The sequence below is a fragment of the Psammomys obesus genome, unplaced genomic scaffold (assembly GCF_907164565.1).
Source record: "Psammomys obesus unplaced genomic scaffold, mPsaObe1.curated_primary_1811, whole genome shotgun sequence".
Classification (NCBI taxonomy): Eukaryota; Metazoa; Chordata; class Mammalia; order Rodentia; family Muridae; genus Psammomys; species Psammomys obesus.
Window position 1 is genome coordinate 2087451 of NW_026592710.1, and position 15078 is coordinate 2102528.

The 15078-nt window shown below is 50.9% G+C and overlaps 1 protein-coding gene across 2 annotated transcripts; it reads right to left on the reverse strand.

The window, feature by feature from the left end:
- Window positions 1-2394: 2394 nt before the first annotated feature.
- On the reverse strand, window positions 2395-7263 carry CUNH1orf174 (chromosome unknown C1orf174 homolog). 2 transcript variants are annotated; one of them, XM_055615314.1, is made up of 4 exons: window positions 7177-7263; window positions 4782-4895; window positions 3374-3829; window positions 2395-2894 (listed from the first exon to the last, which is right to left on the reverse strand). In XM_055615314.1, the coding sequence occupies exons 1-4, from the start codon at window positions 7189-7191 to the stop codon at window positions 2793-2795; spliced, it is 687 nt and encodes a 228-aa protein (XP_055471289.1). In that variant the 5' UTR covers window positions 7192-7263; the 3' UTR covers window positions 2395-2792. The 2 variants fall into 2 exon arrangements, with proteins under 2 accessions (XP_055471289.1, XP_055471288.1); XM_055615313.1 differs by lacking the exon at window positions 7177-7263 and adding an exon at window positions 4980-6048 and having other exon boundaries at window positions 4782-4888.
- Between the last annotated feature and the right edge of the window lie 7815 nt (window positions 7264-15078).

Genomic DNA, 15078 nt, shown 5'->3' on the forward strand with positions numbered 1-15078 from the left:
AGATACAAGCAGCCAGAAGTTGAACAGTTGTCCTGGGTGAGTCCATCTTCACAGAAACAGCCAGACGTGCCTCAGGCCAGCCAGGTGGAGCTTGTGGAGGACCTGGCAGCTTTTTTTCAGTCATGGGCCACACAGTCACAGTGTGCCGCCTTCTGTTTCTCTGCCCTTCCCAAACAGCCTGGGACATGCAGAGTCACTTTCCTACCAGGGCTGTTGCCACGACTGGGCTCTCTGAACTTTGACTTTTGTTATGTGTATGTCTGAGTCTGTGTTAGTGTACCATGTGTATGCTGGTGCCAGCGGTCGGTCGGGTCAGATCCCCTGGAACTGGCATCACAGGGGTTGTAAGCCGTTGTGTGGGTGCTGGACCCCAGTCTGGGTCCTCTGCAAGAGGGGCAAGTGCCTTAGAAGCCGAGGCCTCCTTCCAGCCCCAAGTGCGACATGTGTGGCCTTCTGTCACCCACATCCCGGCTATCATGCCTAGTGGCTAGGCGGGATGCAGAGCACTGCAGCTCTGAGGGGAAGCCAGAAGGCTGGCCTAGGAGGGCATGCTTTGCCTGCTTCTGGGCCCTCAGCTGCTTAGAGCGATGGCGTAGTGGGTGCAGATGAGAAGTATCATGGATAGGAATTGTCACCCAAACCCCCAGACTCCAAGATAATGTAGGGGTGAACCTCAGGAAAAAAAAAAGTAAACTAAAAAATATGAAATGACCCGGATTCATTGTGCTGTCGACAGTCAGTGAGAGACAGCAGAGGCCTGGGACCCAGGCAAGTGTAGGGAGTGAGCTGCACAAGCCAGAGGGGAGTGAGCAAAGGGTTTAGATGCCAGACTGCTCTGAGCTGCTGCCAACTAGTGTGACAGCTGGGCATTCCTAAGCAAGGCAGAGCCACTGGAGGCGGCTAGGAACACTTCTCCTTAAACCTGTGAGTTCAGGGAAGGGCCTGTCCTCAAGACACTCCTGCAGGAGCCCGCGCCCGGTGCCTGCGAGGTGCATTCTGTATGCTCCAGGCCCTTGGCCCATTTGACCTGTGGGGAGGCTGGAGTGGAAACAACAGGTCTTCTGCAAGGAGCCAGGCGGCTGGCCTCCAAACTATCCAGGGCCTGACCGGCTGACTCCCATTGTCTTGGAGTGACAGGACTCCACACGGACGCCTCCCGGGACCCTGCACTGAGCTCCCCACGCAGCTGCTTCAGTCGGTGCCCTCTTGCTGCATTCACTGGCTGCGGAATCCTGGGTCACTGGTTCCCAACAGGGTGCCACAGTGGGAAACCAGGATGTGCCTGCTTCAAGTTGCCCTGACTGGGCCCTCCACAGGGCCCATGTAGTGCTGAGCTGGCTCAGGCTCTTAACCCAGCATAATCCCAAGTGCTAACCACCACTGATTCTAATAACTTGCATTAATGTGTTTAAATTCTGATATTTAAAGCAGTGTGTGTGTTCTCGCTCATGCACACAGCATGTTTGTGAAGGTCAGTTCTTTCCACCGTGGGGTCTGGGGATTGAACTCACAGGCTCGGCAGCAAGCACCCTTACATGCTGAGCTGGCGTGGAGGCCCTACTTAGGTTTTGTTTGCTGTTGCTGCAGTGGACCCTCTCCTTGTGTCCTTCTGTCCCGTAGCCACCCACCATCCTGTCTGCCTGTGTTCTGGCAACTCTTCCCTCTTCTGATAGGCCTGGGGACTCAGGTCTGTGACTGCCTCCCTCAAAAAATACCCTTCCAATTCCCATAAGGAAGGGTTCTGATAGCTTCCCAGGAAGGACGCCACAGCAGCCATGGGGCCAGTTAGGATGGGACAGTTGTCCCCTGCTGAGGCCTGGTGCTTCCCAGCCGGTCCATCAGCAGGCAAAGAGTGAGTAAAGGAAGTGTGTGCCCAGGGAGGGAAACGAGATGGTCACGGCATGTCTGGACTAAGTGTGTGCTGCTCCCTGATGTCTGCTTGCAGACACCACCCAGCTGTCTTTTCCAGAGGCTGGCTACTGGAAGAGGACAGGGAACAGCTTTAAACTGTAGCTCATCAATAAGGAGGTGAAGGTCACAGCTAATGAGAAAGCATCTCAGTGGAAGGTGAGAATGATGGGGCGTGAAATTATCTGGGTGGGGTGGGGTGGGCAGGTCTGTCTTAACAGGAGAACTGAAAACTCCTTACAGGCCTGAACACTTTGCTTTTGCATAGGACCCAAGTTCAGTTCCCAGTCCCCACATGGCTAGCCTCCCAGCAGAGCAGGGAAGGACCGTCATGATACCTCTTGGTCAAGGCTTGTATCAGTGACCTTGCCTTTCCTCCTTGCTAATGGGCCTGCAGAGTGGTCTGAGCCTAGGACGAAATTCATTTCCTCCCTTGGTTCTCAAATGAGAGATGATAGTTTTGGGGATACAATATGTCCTTAAAAGTACTTTCAAAATATATTTTATTTCCTTCTCATATGTACTTTGCAAAAAACTACAAGATAAATGACTAGCTTCACTCAAACAGGAGTCCTTCCAGAAGAATTGGAATTCATCTCCAGTGATGAGTTTGGCATGGAAAGTAAGCTTCTGTTACCAAAACCAAAGCTCTCAGGAATTTTCCCTGTTTCCCGCTGCCCAGCCCCCTGCTGACCTGTGCCAGCATGGTATGTCTATGAAAGCAGGAAAAGGCATCAGCACACAGGCCTGCGGTCATAGCCAGCTGCTTGTGCTGGTGACATTCATGTCAGTTTTGTGTTCAGCGAAGAATGTGTTCTCTTGAAGGTGGCATAGAAATCTGCTGCATCGTCCGATGGTTAACCGCTCAGCAGGCAAAGACCGCGCTAAGGCTCTGCGTCATCCTCATCGTCTTTGGCTCTGAAATGCATTTTTCTGAATTCTCGTCTGCTCATGGAAGGACAGGATGAAGAGGCTGGTGGCAGATCCTTAGAGGGAAGAAAATACCACTTCAGTCTTGAGTGACATTGCTAGGGCCTGACCATAGTCTGCTTGGGGCCTTGCAGAGCAAGCCTGTTACAGATATGGGAAATCTGTTTAGACACTGGTCCCTTGGTAAGAAAGATACCATACTCCAAAAGAGACAGCAACAGAGACATGGCAGCATGTTCACAGAATCACACATCTGAATTGTTGACCTTGCTGTGTGAGGTCCAAGACACACCCAGGGGCCTGAGGCCAGGGACCCTTCTTCCCATTCTTTTAGACTGGAGCTGCCTCCCAGCTTGTGAGTCTGAGAGTGGGGCTGGGGTGACGGGGAGCCGATCCAGTGAGCACACACCTCACTTTCTCCCTCTCCCTGCATTACCAGGGTCAGTTGTGCTCACCCTTGTGTTGTGGCAGTGTGGGCACACTGTAAACTGGGAGCACGTGGAGGAACTGCAGCAGAGACGAGGTTAACTCTCACCTGCATGAGCTCGACGTTCCCGAAGAAGCGGCTCACAGGCATGGGCTGGTTGCTGTCATCGTCTAGAAAGATGCTGCTGTCCATCTGAAGCACAGGTGCCTGCCCCTCCTCTGTCCTGGGCACGGGCTCGGCCTGTCTGGCAGAGCCGTCAGGGGGCTCCTGGGCTGCAGCAGCATTGCTGGGTTCTGCTGTGGGCAGGCCATCTTCAGCCTTCGCCGAGGGTTCCTCACTCACAGGCTCGGAGCAGCCCTGGGGTGGTGTGTCGACCTCTGGTGCAGGGACAGCAGCCTTAGCACCATCCTCTGCCAACTTATTTTCACAAGGGGCCACTTTTGGCAAAGAAGAAATGTCACTTTTAGAGTCAACTTTTGGTGATTCTGCCTTCACAAGGTGACCTTTGTCATACTTGAACTTTTTGGAAGTGCGCTTGTCTGTAGCCTTGTGTGATGAGGAAGCCTGCCAGGAAAGAAAAATGTAAGGAAACCAGACCCATGGAGCAGAGGCACAAGCCTCAGCCCCAGAAGCTCCCGTTCCTCTGCCTGAGACACGTCAATGCTGAAGTCACTGTCTGTTCTGCTGCTAAGGAGCAAAGCAGATTGGAGGCCAAGGAGGACTCCACAGCACCAGTCCAGCAAACTGCTTTCCCGGGGCTCTCTTTCCTGAGTGCATGTTTGCTTACTTTAAAGCCATCGTAGGGACAAACAAGATGGCTTAGAGCATAAAGGTGCCAAAACTGCATCTCAGAACCCACACGATGGAAGGAGAGAACCCTCCCTGCTGTAAGTTGCCCTCCGACCTCTACCTATGCACCATGGCATGTGTGCCTCTTCTCAAAATAAACAACAGTGTTACTTTAAACAAATCACACCCAGTTTCCGTCTCCCCTCGAACAGCAAGCACCAAATGCCCAGGAGTCTTTTATCCATTGACAGTGCCTGAACACTGTAGGAAGTCAGCAGATACTCAGGCTGGCTTCAGCAATGCTAGCGTGCTGTGTTCTGAGGAAAGTGCTGTGCAAAGCCAGGCGTGCCTCAAGCCGCAGCTGCCCTGGTTTAAAGGATAAGAGTCCTTGCTGTGATGCACAGCAGAATGTGTGAGTCCTTTCCTTGCTCCCTGACAGTTCTTTCCGCTCCAGGGGTGAAGAGGGGAACAGACTCACACACTGCACATGGTACAATGTCAGAGGGGCACCATGCAGAGACACATGCGTGGTGCACCAAGGCCAGAAAGGCAGCTGTATGGCAAAGCACACCCTCTCTGACGGCAGCGCAGGCCCTGCCACGCCCTCTGTAATGTCTCCCAGGCTGTGCACAGCAGCAGCAGCATGTATTTTACACAACCATCTTGCAGTGACAACTGTAGAAACAGACAGAGCCCAGGCCTTGGTGTTCTTGATCTTGAGGCTTACCAGACATGCTGTCTTGGCAGACGTGGATGTGGTGATGTCCTCGGCAGAAGGCAGGTTGGCTGAGGTGTAACTCTGGGCCCGAAGGCGAGGTGAGGATCGCACTCCACCTGTGAGCTAGACAAGAGTGAAGCTCAGAGAGCATGTTCATGGCAGGCCACAGCAGCGGTCAGTGCCCCAGGCCTACCCCCATCCCCTCACCTGTAGGCAAAGATGGCTGTGCCCAAGCTGGTTCAACCCACATGTCTAGGTTTAGACACAGGGTCAAGGGTCAGTGAGATGGCTCAACGGGAAAGGGGGCTTGCCGCAAGGACTAAGGACCTGTGTTCAATTTCTAGGACCCAAATAGTGGAAGAAAATAACTTCTATGAATTGTCCTCTGGCCTGCACGCACACTGTGGCACCTGTGCACACACACACACTTTAAAGAAAAAACTGGATGCAAGGTTGGCTGTCCACTATGGAGGCTCAGGACCATCAGTCCTCGTCTTGTATGTGTCTAAAAACCAGGGAGTAGATATGAAGCAACCCATGTGCCATACGTGTGCATACCCTTTCTTAGAAGGCTTTCACGTGTTTATATGGTGTCAAAGCCCCTGACCACGCAGCATGGAGCACCGTCACCAGCCCCTGCACTCACACCTCTCCTCCTCGCCAGTGCCAATCACCAGAGCACATGGCTTATATGGAGTATGTTTGTTCGGGGTGCCTCCAGGGCCTGCCCTGTGCTGTGCAGAGTCTCCACCAGCGTCTCTGCTATGGCCCAGCTTACCTTTTTTTTTTTTTTTTTTTTTTTAAATTTTAGTACAGGGTCAGATGTGTCCCAGGCTGGCCTCAAACTTCCCACAAAGCTAATGATGACCTTGCACTGCTGAGCTGGCCTGTACACCGCAAGTGGTAGGATTACAGATGTGCGCTGCCGTATCTGGCTTTTGTGGGGCAGGGAAGTGAACGCAAGAGCACATGCACACCAGGCAAGCATCCTACCAGCTGCGCCACATTCCCAGCTTTTTTGAGATAGTTTCATTAAATTACTCTGACAGGTCTTGAATGCCAGATGCATTGGAAAGAAAGAAAAGAAGGAAGCAAGGGAGGAAGACAGAAGGAAAGAGAGTGAGCGAGCAAGAGAAAGGAAAGAAGAAAGTAGAAAAGGTATTTGAAGAAAGAATGGCTGAAAACTTCCTGTTTACTGAAAACAATCTATACATCTAGAAAGCTCAGACCCAACTCCAAGTTGACAGACCATCTGTGACATAACAGGGAGAGGATAAACATACAAATTCCTGTGACAGTTCTAATCCTGGAGGAACTGGTAAGAAATCCCCTGCTCCGCACAAACAGTGGAAGCCGCGGCCAGAATGCTCAGGCACTTAACAAAACGCCAGCGCAGAAAATCCACAGCCAGAAACCTGTCCTGGGAAATGAACGTAAGAATAAAGAAATTTCCAGCTGGAAATGGAGGACTGTTGCTTTAGAACTGCTGGTGACCAAGTACACTCAGATGCCCCCCCCCCCCCCTCAGGCATGCCCTTATACAAAATATTTTAAACACGCTTCTTTCAAAAGGCAAAAGGGGCGACATGTTAATAACACAAGAAATAACAGAGGAGGAGTACGAGGAAGCCTTGCTGGAGTAGCTGCAGATGGTAACGACTGCCAGACTGGGCTATTAACAGATTTCTAACAAAATACCCCTAAAGTGGGGAGAGAACTTCATGAGAGTTAGACCCTTCTGTGTCTCCCTGAAGTTGAGGTATTCTGAAAACAGCCACACAAAGAAGTACAAAACATACTGAACAATTATTGAAGTCTTCTGATGCAAATGAGGGACAGCAGTGAAGACAATACCGACACGGGAGACATTTTCTATCAACCACGCTACAGGTAAAGGGCCTGGATTTCGGCCAGCTGTACACACTTGCAGACACACTTCAGGCTCAAGGACGTGATAACGGGAGTTGGGGTTCACTGTGGCTGCCATGCCAGGCCAGAGTCCCTTTGCAGTAGGTCCCTGTCACCTTCCCTACTGTCACCCCCGCGTCCTCAGCCGCGTCAGATACGATACAGGGTCTTGGCTGAGCAGCTGCACCATGCTCATTTGTGGGCAGTGGAGGGGCAGGAAGCCAGGGCGGCAGCCCGCACTGCCTGGGGCAAAGCACGGGTCTCGGAGGGCCCCATCCAGTCCAGTGGCACGCTTGCAGCCCTCAGCCCAGGGAAGGCTGTGTCTGCAGGCCCCGTCCTGGGCTCAGGCAGAGGTGGGGAGGAAAGGGGTGCAGGGGCAGTGAGGGCTTCCGCCCCAGGGGCGGGGCCTGGGGAACCCAGAGAGGCGCCCGCCCCTCGGCGGCCCCCCAGGGAGCGCACGGCCGGCGGCGCGCATGCTGCCTGCCGGGCCCCTCACCTTCCTCCTCCTCATGAGTGTGCGCCCGGCCTAACGCTTCTCGGCGAGTCTCCACCGCGCGGCTCCGAGCGCGCGCGCGCGGGGCGCCGCTGCGTCCGACGTCACCACCGTGCGGCCAATCACGGGCCGGCGTCCCCGGGCCACGTGCCCCTAACGAGGTTGGATCTTACCGAAAGCAGGCCGAAGGCGCCCTCCGGAACGCGAGCCCAGGCCCGAGCGCCGGAAGCCGGGCGACGTGCCTGCCGAGCAGGGAGGGGCGCTTTCCAGAGTATGCGCGCCGTGCCTGGCCGCCATTTTGAAAAAGGCACGTCCTCTGAGGCCTCCGTGGCCGCCATGTTTGAAGAGGGCGCTACCTTTGATGCGTGAGGTCGCCATGTTTGAAAAAGGCAAATCCCTCGATGCCTCCGTCGCCGCCATGTTTGAGAGGGGCCCACAGTCAGTTCGGGTTCCCAATCATCCCGAGCGCGCCGCGGGACTTCAGCCGGGCGACGAGGGCCCAGCTCTGCGCTCTGTGAAGCTCAGAGTGTGCAGTCGCAGAAGCTCAGCGACTAGAGCCATTTGCACTCAAACATGACAATCTGAGTTTTGACCCCCCAAGACCCACATGGTGGAAAGAGAGAACCGAATCTTACAAAGTATCCTCTGACAAGACTGACGCTCTCTCTTGAGATTGACTCACTTATTCACTCTCAAAATAAATAAGTGTAATAATAATAATAATAAATTTAATAATAATAAAAAAAGAGCTTCAAATATACAAATGAAATCTTTGGCCTCAGGCTCTGGTCCCGCTGGGCAGCTGCAGGGAGACTCCGGTCTCGTTACTTACAAAGTGAGAGACTGACATCTTTGTTTTGGCATCGTTGTAAGGGTGAGACTCTGGAGGCCTGAGAGTAAAAAGCTCCCTGGTTCCCCTTGGCTTCTGGAAGTCGTTCTTGTTCCTTGCTGCCCACAACTCTCTCCAAGCCTAGACCAGGCCGCACCTCTCTCTAGTGCACTAAAGGAGACAAGAATGAAAAGAGCCTGTGTGCGCTGCAGAGCCGCACAGAAGGTCCCACTACGTATTAGAGACGGATGGAGGCCCTGAAATTAGTAGGATTAGGCTGTGGGCATGGAGCCAAGTACCCTGCAGCCTCGGCATGCTGGTGCCCTCCGTTCACCTTCCTGGCTGGCGTTCCCTCCACCTCAGCCTCATGCCTCCTCACCATTATTTTCCATGATGCTTGGAAGGGGACTGACAGATGTATGACTGGCAGGAAATCCATTGGAAAAGGAATTAATATAATCACAGCCAGCCATTAAAAACCAGCATGTGCTGTGACACAAGGAGTCAGCCTGGTCGTCACCGTGGTTAAGTGTAAGCTTGGCTCAGTGATTTCTCTCTGCCCTTCAGCGTGATCAGGGGCAGAAGCCAGTTCCCCGTTCTCCTGGGTTTTGAGGTTGGTGTCAGTCAATCTAAAAATGTGCTGTTCCAAGGTTAACACACCAAAAGCCTCATGGTCTCTGTTTGTTTCAATTTTGTAGTGATTTACACTATTGTAAGAGTGTTTTGCCTGCATATTTGTCTGTACCATGCGAGTGTCTGAAGCTCTTGGAGGTCAGAAGATGGCTCTGGGTCTCCTGGAGTTATGGGTCGGTGTTAGCCCCTCTTGGGTGCTGGGAACTCAACCTAGGTTCTCTTCGGTAGAAAAAGTGCTCATCCTGAGCATAGGTGTCTTGTGCCCTCATTCCCAGCTAGGGTGGGAATGGTGTTCCCTCAGTTGCTTCCCGGGGTGATCCCTGTGTTGTACTCTTCCCCAGCGCATCCACACAGCAGTTCGGTAAGTCTGGACTGGCATGTCAGCTGGGCTACCCTCTACCCTTTCCCTGGCCCTGTCATTGCAGATGTGTCAGGATAGATCTATGGCAGGAGCTCTTCTGATGGCCTTACTGCTGCTAACATTAAGGACAGGGCCTGTGAGGTCCTGCCAGGCACCCACAGTAGGCCCTGGATGGGCCTCTCCCCTTGCTGGCTGCCATGTCTTTCTAAGACAGACATAAAGGTAGTGGAGAGTATGGGGTACTAGAAGGGGAGGATCCCCTCACCCCTCACCTGGCTGAAGCCTCTTGACAGATGAGAAGGGAGAACCCCTTCTCACTATAGACATTTCTTATGATTGCTGGTAACATAGGTTTAACATTCCTTTCATTTTTGATATTTTGTGTTAAAATAGTAATAGGTCAGGCTGAAGGCCTGAATTTACATGACCTTAGGAAGAGTTTCAATCCTTTTCTCATTTTCACTTGTTTTACTGTGTGTGTGTATGTGTGTGTGTGTGTGTTCTTATTTCCCCCACAGAGTCTATGAAGTCAATTCAATTTGTTTATAGTAAAGACATACCACCTTCCTGCATATCCTTGACTGAGAGTTTAACCCTATCAATCACAGTCTCATCAGGGCCCCTCAGGGACCACCTGTAATCTTACTTAGGTTCCTTAGGAACTCCTTGAAGACAACAACTTCAAAGTCTACCATGCCAGGCCTGCATCTAACTGTTAAAAGATAATGAGATAAGACTCTCAGAGAAGCTCACCCTGACACTGTCTCTAGATCCTTGTTCATTCTCTTAATCTTTGACCTTAAAAATCTATATTTAAAATGTCTTTTTAATAAACACCATACTGTTTTATACTGGCTTGCTGTGAAATATTTTTCTGCTAAAGTCAAAGATTTAGTATTGTGCCGGAGCCCGCTGGCAGAGTTAAACAGTTTCCTGAGTGGTGAGTGAGAATTGAAATAATTAAAGTAAGTTACACTACACACAAAATCAGCTCGAGAGGGCTGTCAGTAAGACTGCAGTATGAGTTTATCCCACAATTCCTTTTTATAATCAAAACAAAAACAAGTCACATCAATACAAGAAGTTTGTGGAACTGCCAAACATTTTATAAAACTACTTCCCTGTAGCAGATATGGTCCAAGGTCACACAAACAAGTTTTAAAGAACTTGGCGAAACTTCCTCTTTTCTCTGTCTCAAGGTGAAGGCCTGGGTGAAAACACATTTTTTTTTTTTAATGAATAACAAAGCATCTTGACAAACAAGCAACTCTCCACAGTTTTGTTTCAGTCAAGTGGAGGCAGACAAGCATAGGGAATGGCTTAGCAGCTGGGTACTCCATCTGGCTTGGGCTATACACACACCCTGGCAAGCTAGGATCCCTTACCTGGTTATCCTATGCTTGTACACCCCTCTCCTAACAAGGCACCTAGCCACTTAAGAGCCTCCACCTGCACCAAGCTGCTATACGGGCCTGCCATGACCTGCATGGTTTTGGAATTGTCGTGAGTAGGGTGATGAGAGAGCGAAGAAAGGGCAGGTATGCTCAGAAAAGCTGGGATTGGGTGGGTAGTGCGTTGTTATGGAGACAAATCAGCAGCCTCTGGACACTCAGAACATTTATAGGTGTGAATCCAGGAGGTGGGTTGGATAATCTTGGTAGGAGGTCTCTGAAGAGGGATAGTTTCAGGTTGTAGTGAGCTGGAAGGAGGAAACTGCGGTTGATATTTTCTGCACATACAGGTTCTAGCAAAAGGTCAATTGTTGGTAACATTTGAACTTAGACCAGAGGAAAGCTTTGACATTCCAGTGGGTCTGAGGGGTTGGGGTCCTTGGCATGGCTGTGCCCATCAATAGTACAGACTCTCTCATGGCATTTACTCCCTGCACACCGTACTCTGAGCAAAGGAATAACACGTTCCTTCTGGGCTGGATGTGGTGGCACACACCTTTGATTCTAGCAAGTGCGTCTCTGGGAATATGAATCAGCCTGGTCTATATGGTGAGTTCCAGGCCAGCCTGAACTACGTAATGAGACCATGTCTCAAAACACCACCACCAAAAAGACTGTCCAAATGCCATCCGTAATTCTCCTTGTGTTGTCAGTTTCCACTCAAAATAATCTAGAATAATTGGGTACAGGGTGAGGGAGTCAAGACTGCTTTGAGTGCTTGGGCAAATAAGGAAACTGTGTCCCCTGAGTGATTTTTTAGGGAAGAACTATTTACAACATATGCCAATCTGTAAGTGGGTCTGCATATGATTAAAACCAGATACTTCTCTTGTTATGCCCTGTTCGGTTGATATCAGTGGGAGGCCTGCTCTTTTCTTAAGGGAAAGAAGGATCTGGGAGAGAGGAGGTGAGGGTGGGGGAGACTGGGAAAAGTGGAGGGAAGGAAGGGTATGGTCAGGACCTATTGTATGAGAGAATAATAAAGAAAAGGAAAAAATATCCCAGGTGCATCATGGGAAGGGGCATTTGTAATACACCCAGGGTGACATAATCCAACCCTGTCAATCAAAACAGAACTATACTTAGTGCACCCCTTAGCAACAAAACTCCTTTCAGACCTCATAAAGGAAGGCCTGGGACAATCACCTGGGTCCCTCAAATAGCTCAACCTGAGGAGCTTGCAGCTCTCTTTGTAATGTATCTGACCTACACTGCTGCTTTTTTTCTTTATTAGTTTGCATATCATCAATTTATTATGAAAGGGAGACATGAAGATGATTTATATGATGAAATATGTCAGAACTTGTGAAAAGGGCACCGTCGTGTCCAAGAATATCACAGCTCTAAATGAGAAACAGCTCTTGCCACTGGAAGCACACTGGTGCCTCCATGTTCCAGGAAGAACTCTCTCTGCCTTCCTACTGCTTGCCTGAATGTCTCTTCCCTTTCTTTAGCTGCTCACCCACAGCTACTTCTGTTGCTGGGAACACTTTTTTTTTGGAAAAAACTCTGGAAGCATGGGGGGTTAGTTTCAGCCACAGCCCTTTTAACCAGTGCTGTCAAACTGTGGAAGATGCTTTCTCAGTGCTTGTCCTGCCGTGACGTGCTGCTGCACATCTGACTTAGCTATGGTGGTGTGTCAGGAAGGAGAGATCTGCACTCGGCTTCTCTTGACCAGAGTGGGCCACCCAGTGTCCACGAGCTCTCAGCTCCGTCGCACTCGGCCCATCAGGTTGGTAGCTCCGCTGGTGAGCAGTGAGTGGTGTCTAGGACCCTCCTAGGCTTTTCCAAGCTGCCAGCAAAGTGAATAAGGTCTCTTGCAACTTTGCATTCTGTATTCTCTTCTGCAAGTCTTTGATTGTGAAGCTAGAACCTGTTGACACCTGGTCCAGACAGTGACCCCTGGTAACAGGTGTCCCTGAAAGATGGAGGGAGGTCCTGAGGGTGCTGTGGGCCACAGCCTGGAGCTGTGTGCCCATCCACAGGATGTGGTGATGGGGTAAATTTTCTCTCTGCTTTCTGTTCTAAAGTGCAGCTCTTTCACTCATTTCCCTACATTACTAAGTTCTCCCTACCGCTCTGGGACAGGGAACACGTTATGGTGGTGCCAAGTGAGTCATCTCTCACGCCTTTTTACTCTGAAAGTTTCCAAGGTAATGAGAACCACAGCAGGGAGATGCTACATGACACGGTGGATGATGAGGTCAGACGAAGCTCCTTGGCGACCCTTGGGCCCCTCTTTCTGGCCTGCCAGGAGAGAGCAGGAAGGACTCTTCAGAAACAGCTGAGGTTAGGCAGTACTACAGACAGCTCAGTTGACTCTTCCTGAGCTGACAGGTGCTTAAACGGGTGGAAAAGCTGTTCTGGAGCACCCCCCCCAACATACAGTTCCTATGTTGGTGTGTTGGGATGCAGAGAATCCCGAGATGCAAGTCCATATAGAACTAGAGCCAGCCATCTGCCAAATCCCTGGGATCCTCTTGTCCCCTTCATTGTGTTACTTGATCAGCCATACCCCCTGACCTGCCAAGGTGAGGGAGTAGTTGGGGGGTGGTGCCATCGAGTGGCAAGTTTTGGTGTTTGTAGAGCGTTTGCACGTGGTTTATCTCCCACAGACTGGGAGTCTGCTGAGGTCGAGGGTCCCACACAGCGGCTGGGGCATGCTGGCTGACAGCTCGTCCAGGCAAGAACTCTGCCGTGAAGCCACACTCCCAGTCCCTTTCCTGGCCTCCTCCACCAGACTCCGTGGAGTCTAGTGTCGTGCTGCTGTCCCTGTGCAGCAGCCTCCTAAGTGCTGGCAGGATAATATCTGTGGGGTAGATGGCGGTGGCCTAGAAAATGATGGAAGATGACAGTTTCTGAGGAAACTTTGCATGCTTGTACATGACACACATATGCTGATTAAACAGCATATGTCCACTGCTCAGTATTTGCCTTTGACAAATACTGTAGGCCTGAGGAGAATTTTGAACAGATTAGTAATTGATCAGTAGCCTCATTCACCGGGGCACCTAGGCCAGAGTACATGTCATTTATGCTGAAAAAATGGAGTCCCCTGTGATTAAGGATGGCCTCCTACCCTCTACCTCTGGGTTTAGAAGAACGCTGTAGTGGCTGCTGAGATGGCCCGGGGTAAAGGCAGTTGCTGCTGAGCCTGATGACTTGAGTTCAGTCCCAGAACCAACATGATGGAAGGAGAGAACCAACTCTTGCAAGTTGTCCTGTGGCCTCTTCGTGTCTAGATATGTATAGATATGTATGTATTCACACACACACATACATGCATAGATGTACACTGAATAAGTGCAAACCTTTGGAAAAAGACATACTATAGACAGAAAGTCCCAGAGAGAAAACACCCCCTAAGAGCTTACAGTCCATTTAAAAAACATTCTCTTACTTTTCTGAGAAATGACTTTCTGGTAGGCCGCTTTCTGCCTGGCTTTGCAGAAACAGCAGGCTTGCCGTCACTGGATCCAGCATGCACTGATCCCACACATTTGCTGAGGTTCTAGAGGGCCAAGGAGGTGGAAGGAGGGTGTGCAAGATCAAGGACCTCCTTGGCAAAGATTGGGCCCAGCTATGGAGCCAGGACAAACTTCCATGGGAGGTCATACTGCCTTGAGCTTTGGGCTGCAGGACATGTCATAGGAGTTGTGGGAGGCAGCAGGGATGAGGGCTGAGTTTGATGGGTGGAAGCCCTGCATCTGCTCCTTGCCAGGCTCACTGGTGGTAAGCGATTTTGGCATTTAGGCAGCTTCATTTTATAGACTAATCAATAGCCTGTGACATTAAAATGTTTGAGTACAATAAGCCATTTTATGCTTCAGCTAGTCTACAACCTGCTGGGATCAGGATCCAACGGTGGGTCCTTCACATTGGCTCTTGCAGCATGGATCCCCACGATCCATGGCGAGGGTGGGTTGGCATCAGCTGCCTTGGTTGATGGCCGCTCAGTCTGCCTGCTGACCTCTCTCAAAGCCCACAGCCCCAGCCGATCTTCCCATCTCCCTTCTGCTTGCAGGGAACCAGAGGTTCCATGTTCACATCTCTTACACCAGTGATTCCACTCATCCTCAGTCTCCTGCCTCCTCCTTCTCAGGGATTCTATCTCTTTCAGTTAGTTGTGTGTGTTTGAAAAGTCTCGTTGTGTTTCCATAGGTGATGGAAGCTCTAGGTCATCTTGGTCACTCATCAGATATAAAAGGGAGACCAAAACCTCTTCATGAAACTGGTCAAGTTGTCCAGGAATGCTCCCCAGGGGCTCCCCAAACCCCCAAACTCCCAAACTGCTGTTGGCATTTGATAGGTTCACCTGACAGGTAGCCCTGGAGTGGGCTTCAGCATGATAAGGAATGTCATAGACAGCATAGAACAGAGCGTCTGGCTTGGAACTGCTGTGTATTTGGAGAGTCCAAATATTCACATCTGGGCAGTGGAGAGATGCCAAGGGGCTGTGGCTTCGGGAGCCCCAGCCAGGCCAAGGGCATCCTTCATTCAAGTGTTAGTGAAACTGCAAACCCCAGAGAATGTTCACATCATGAGCTTCTACATGATTCTGGACACAAACGCTGAGCCTCTCATGGCTCTCTGTCATCTCTGCAGCCATAGCACAGCCACTGTGTCCTTTA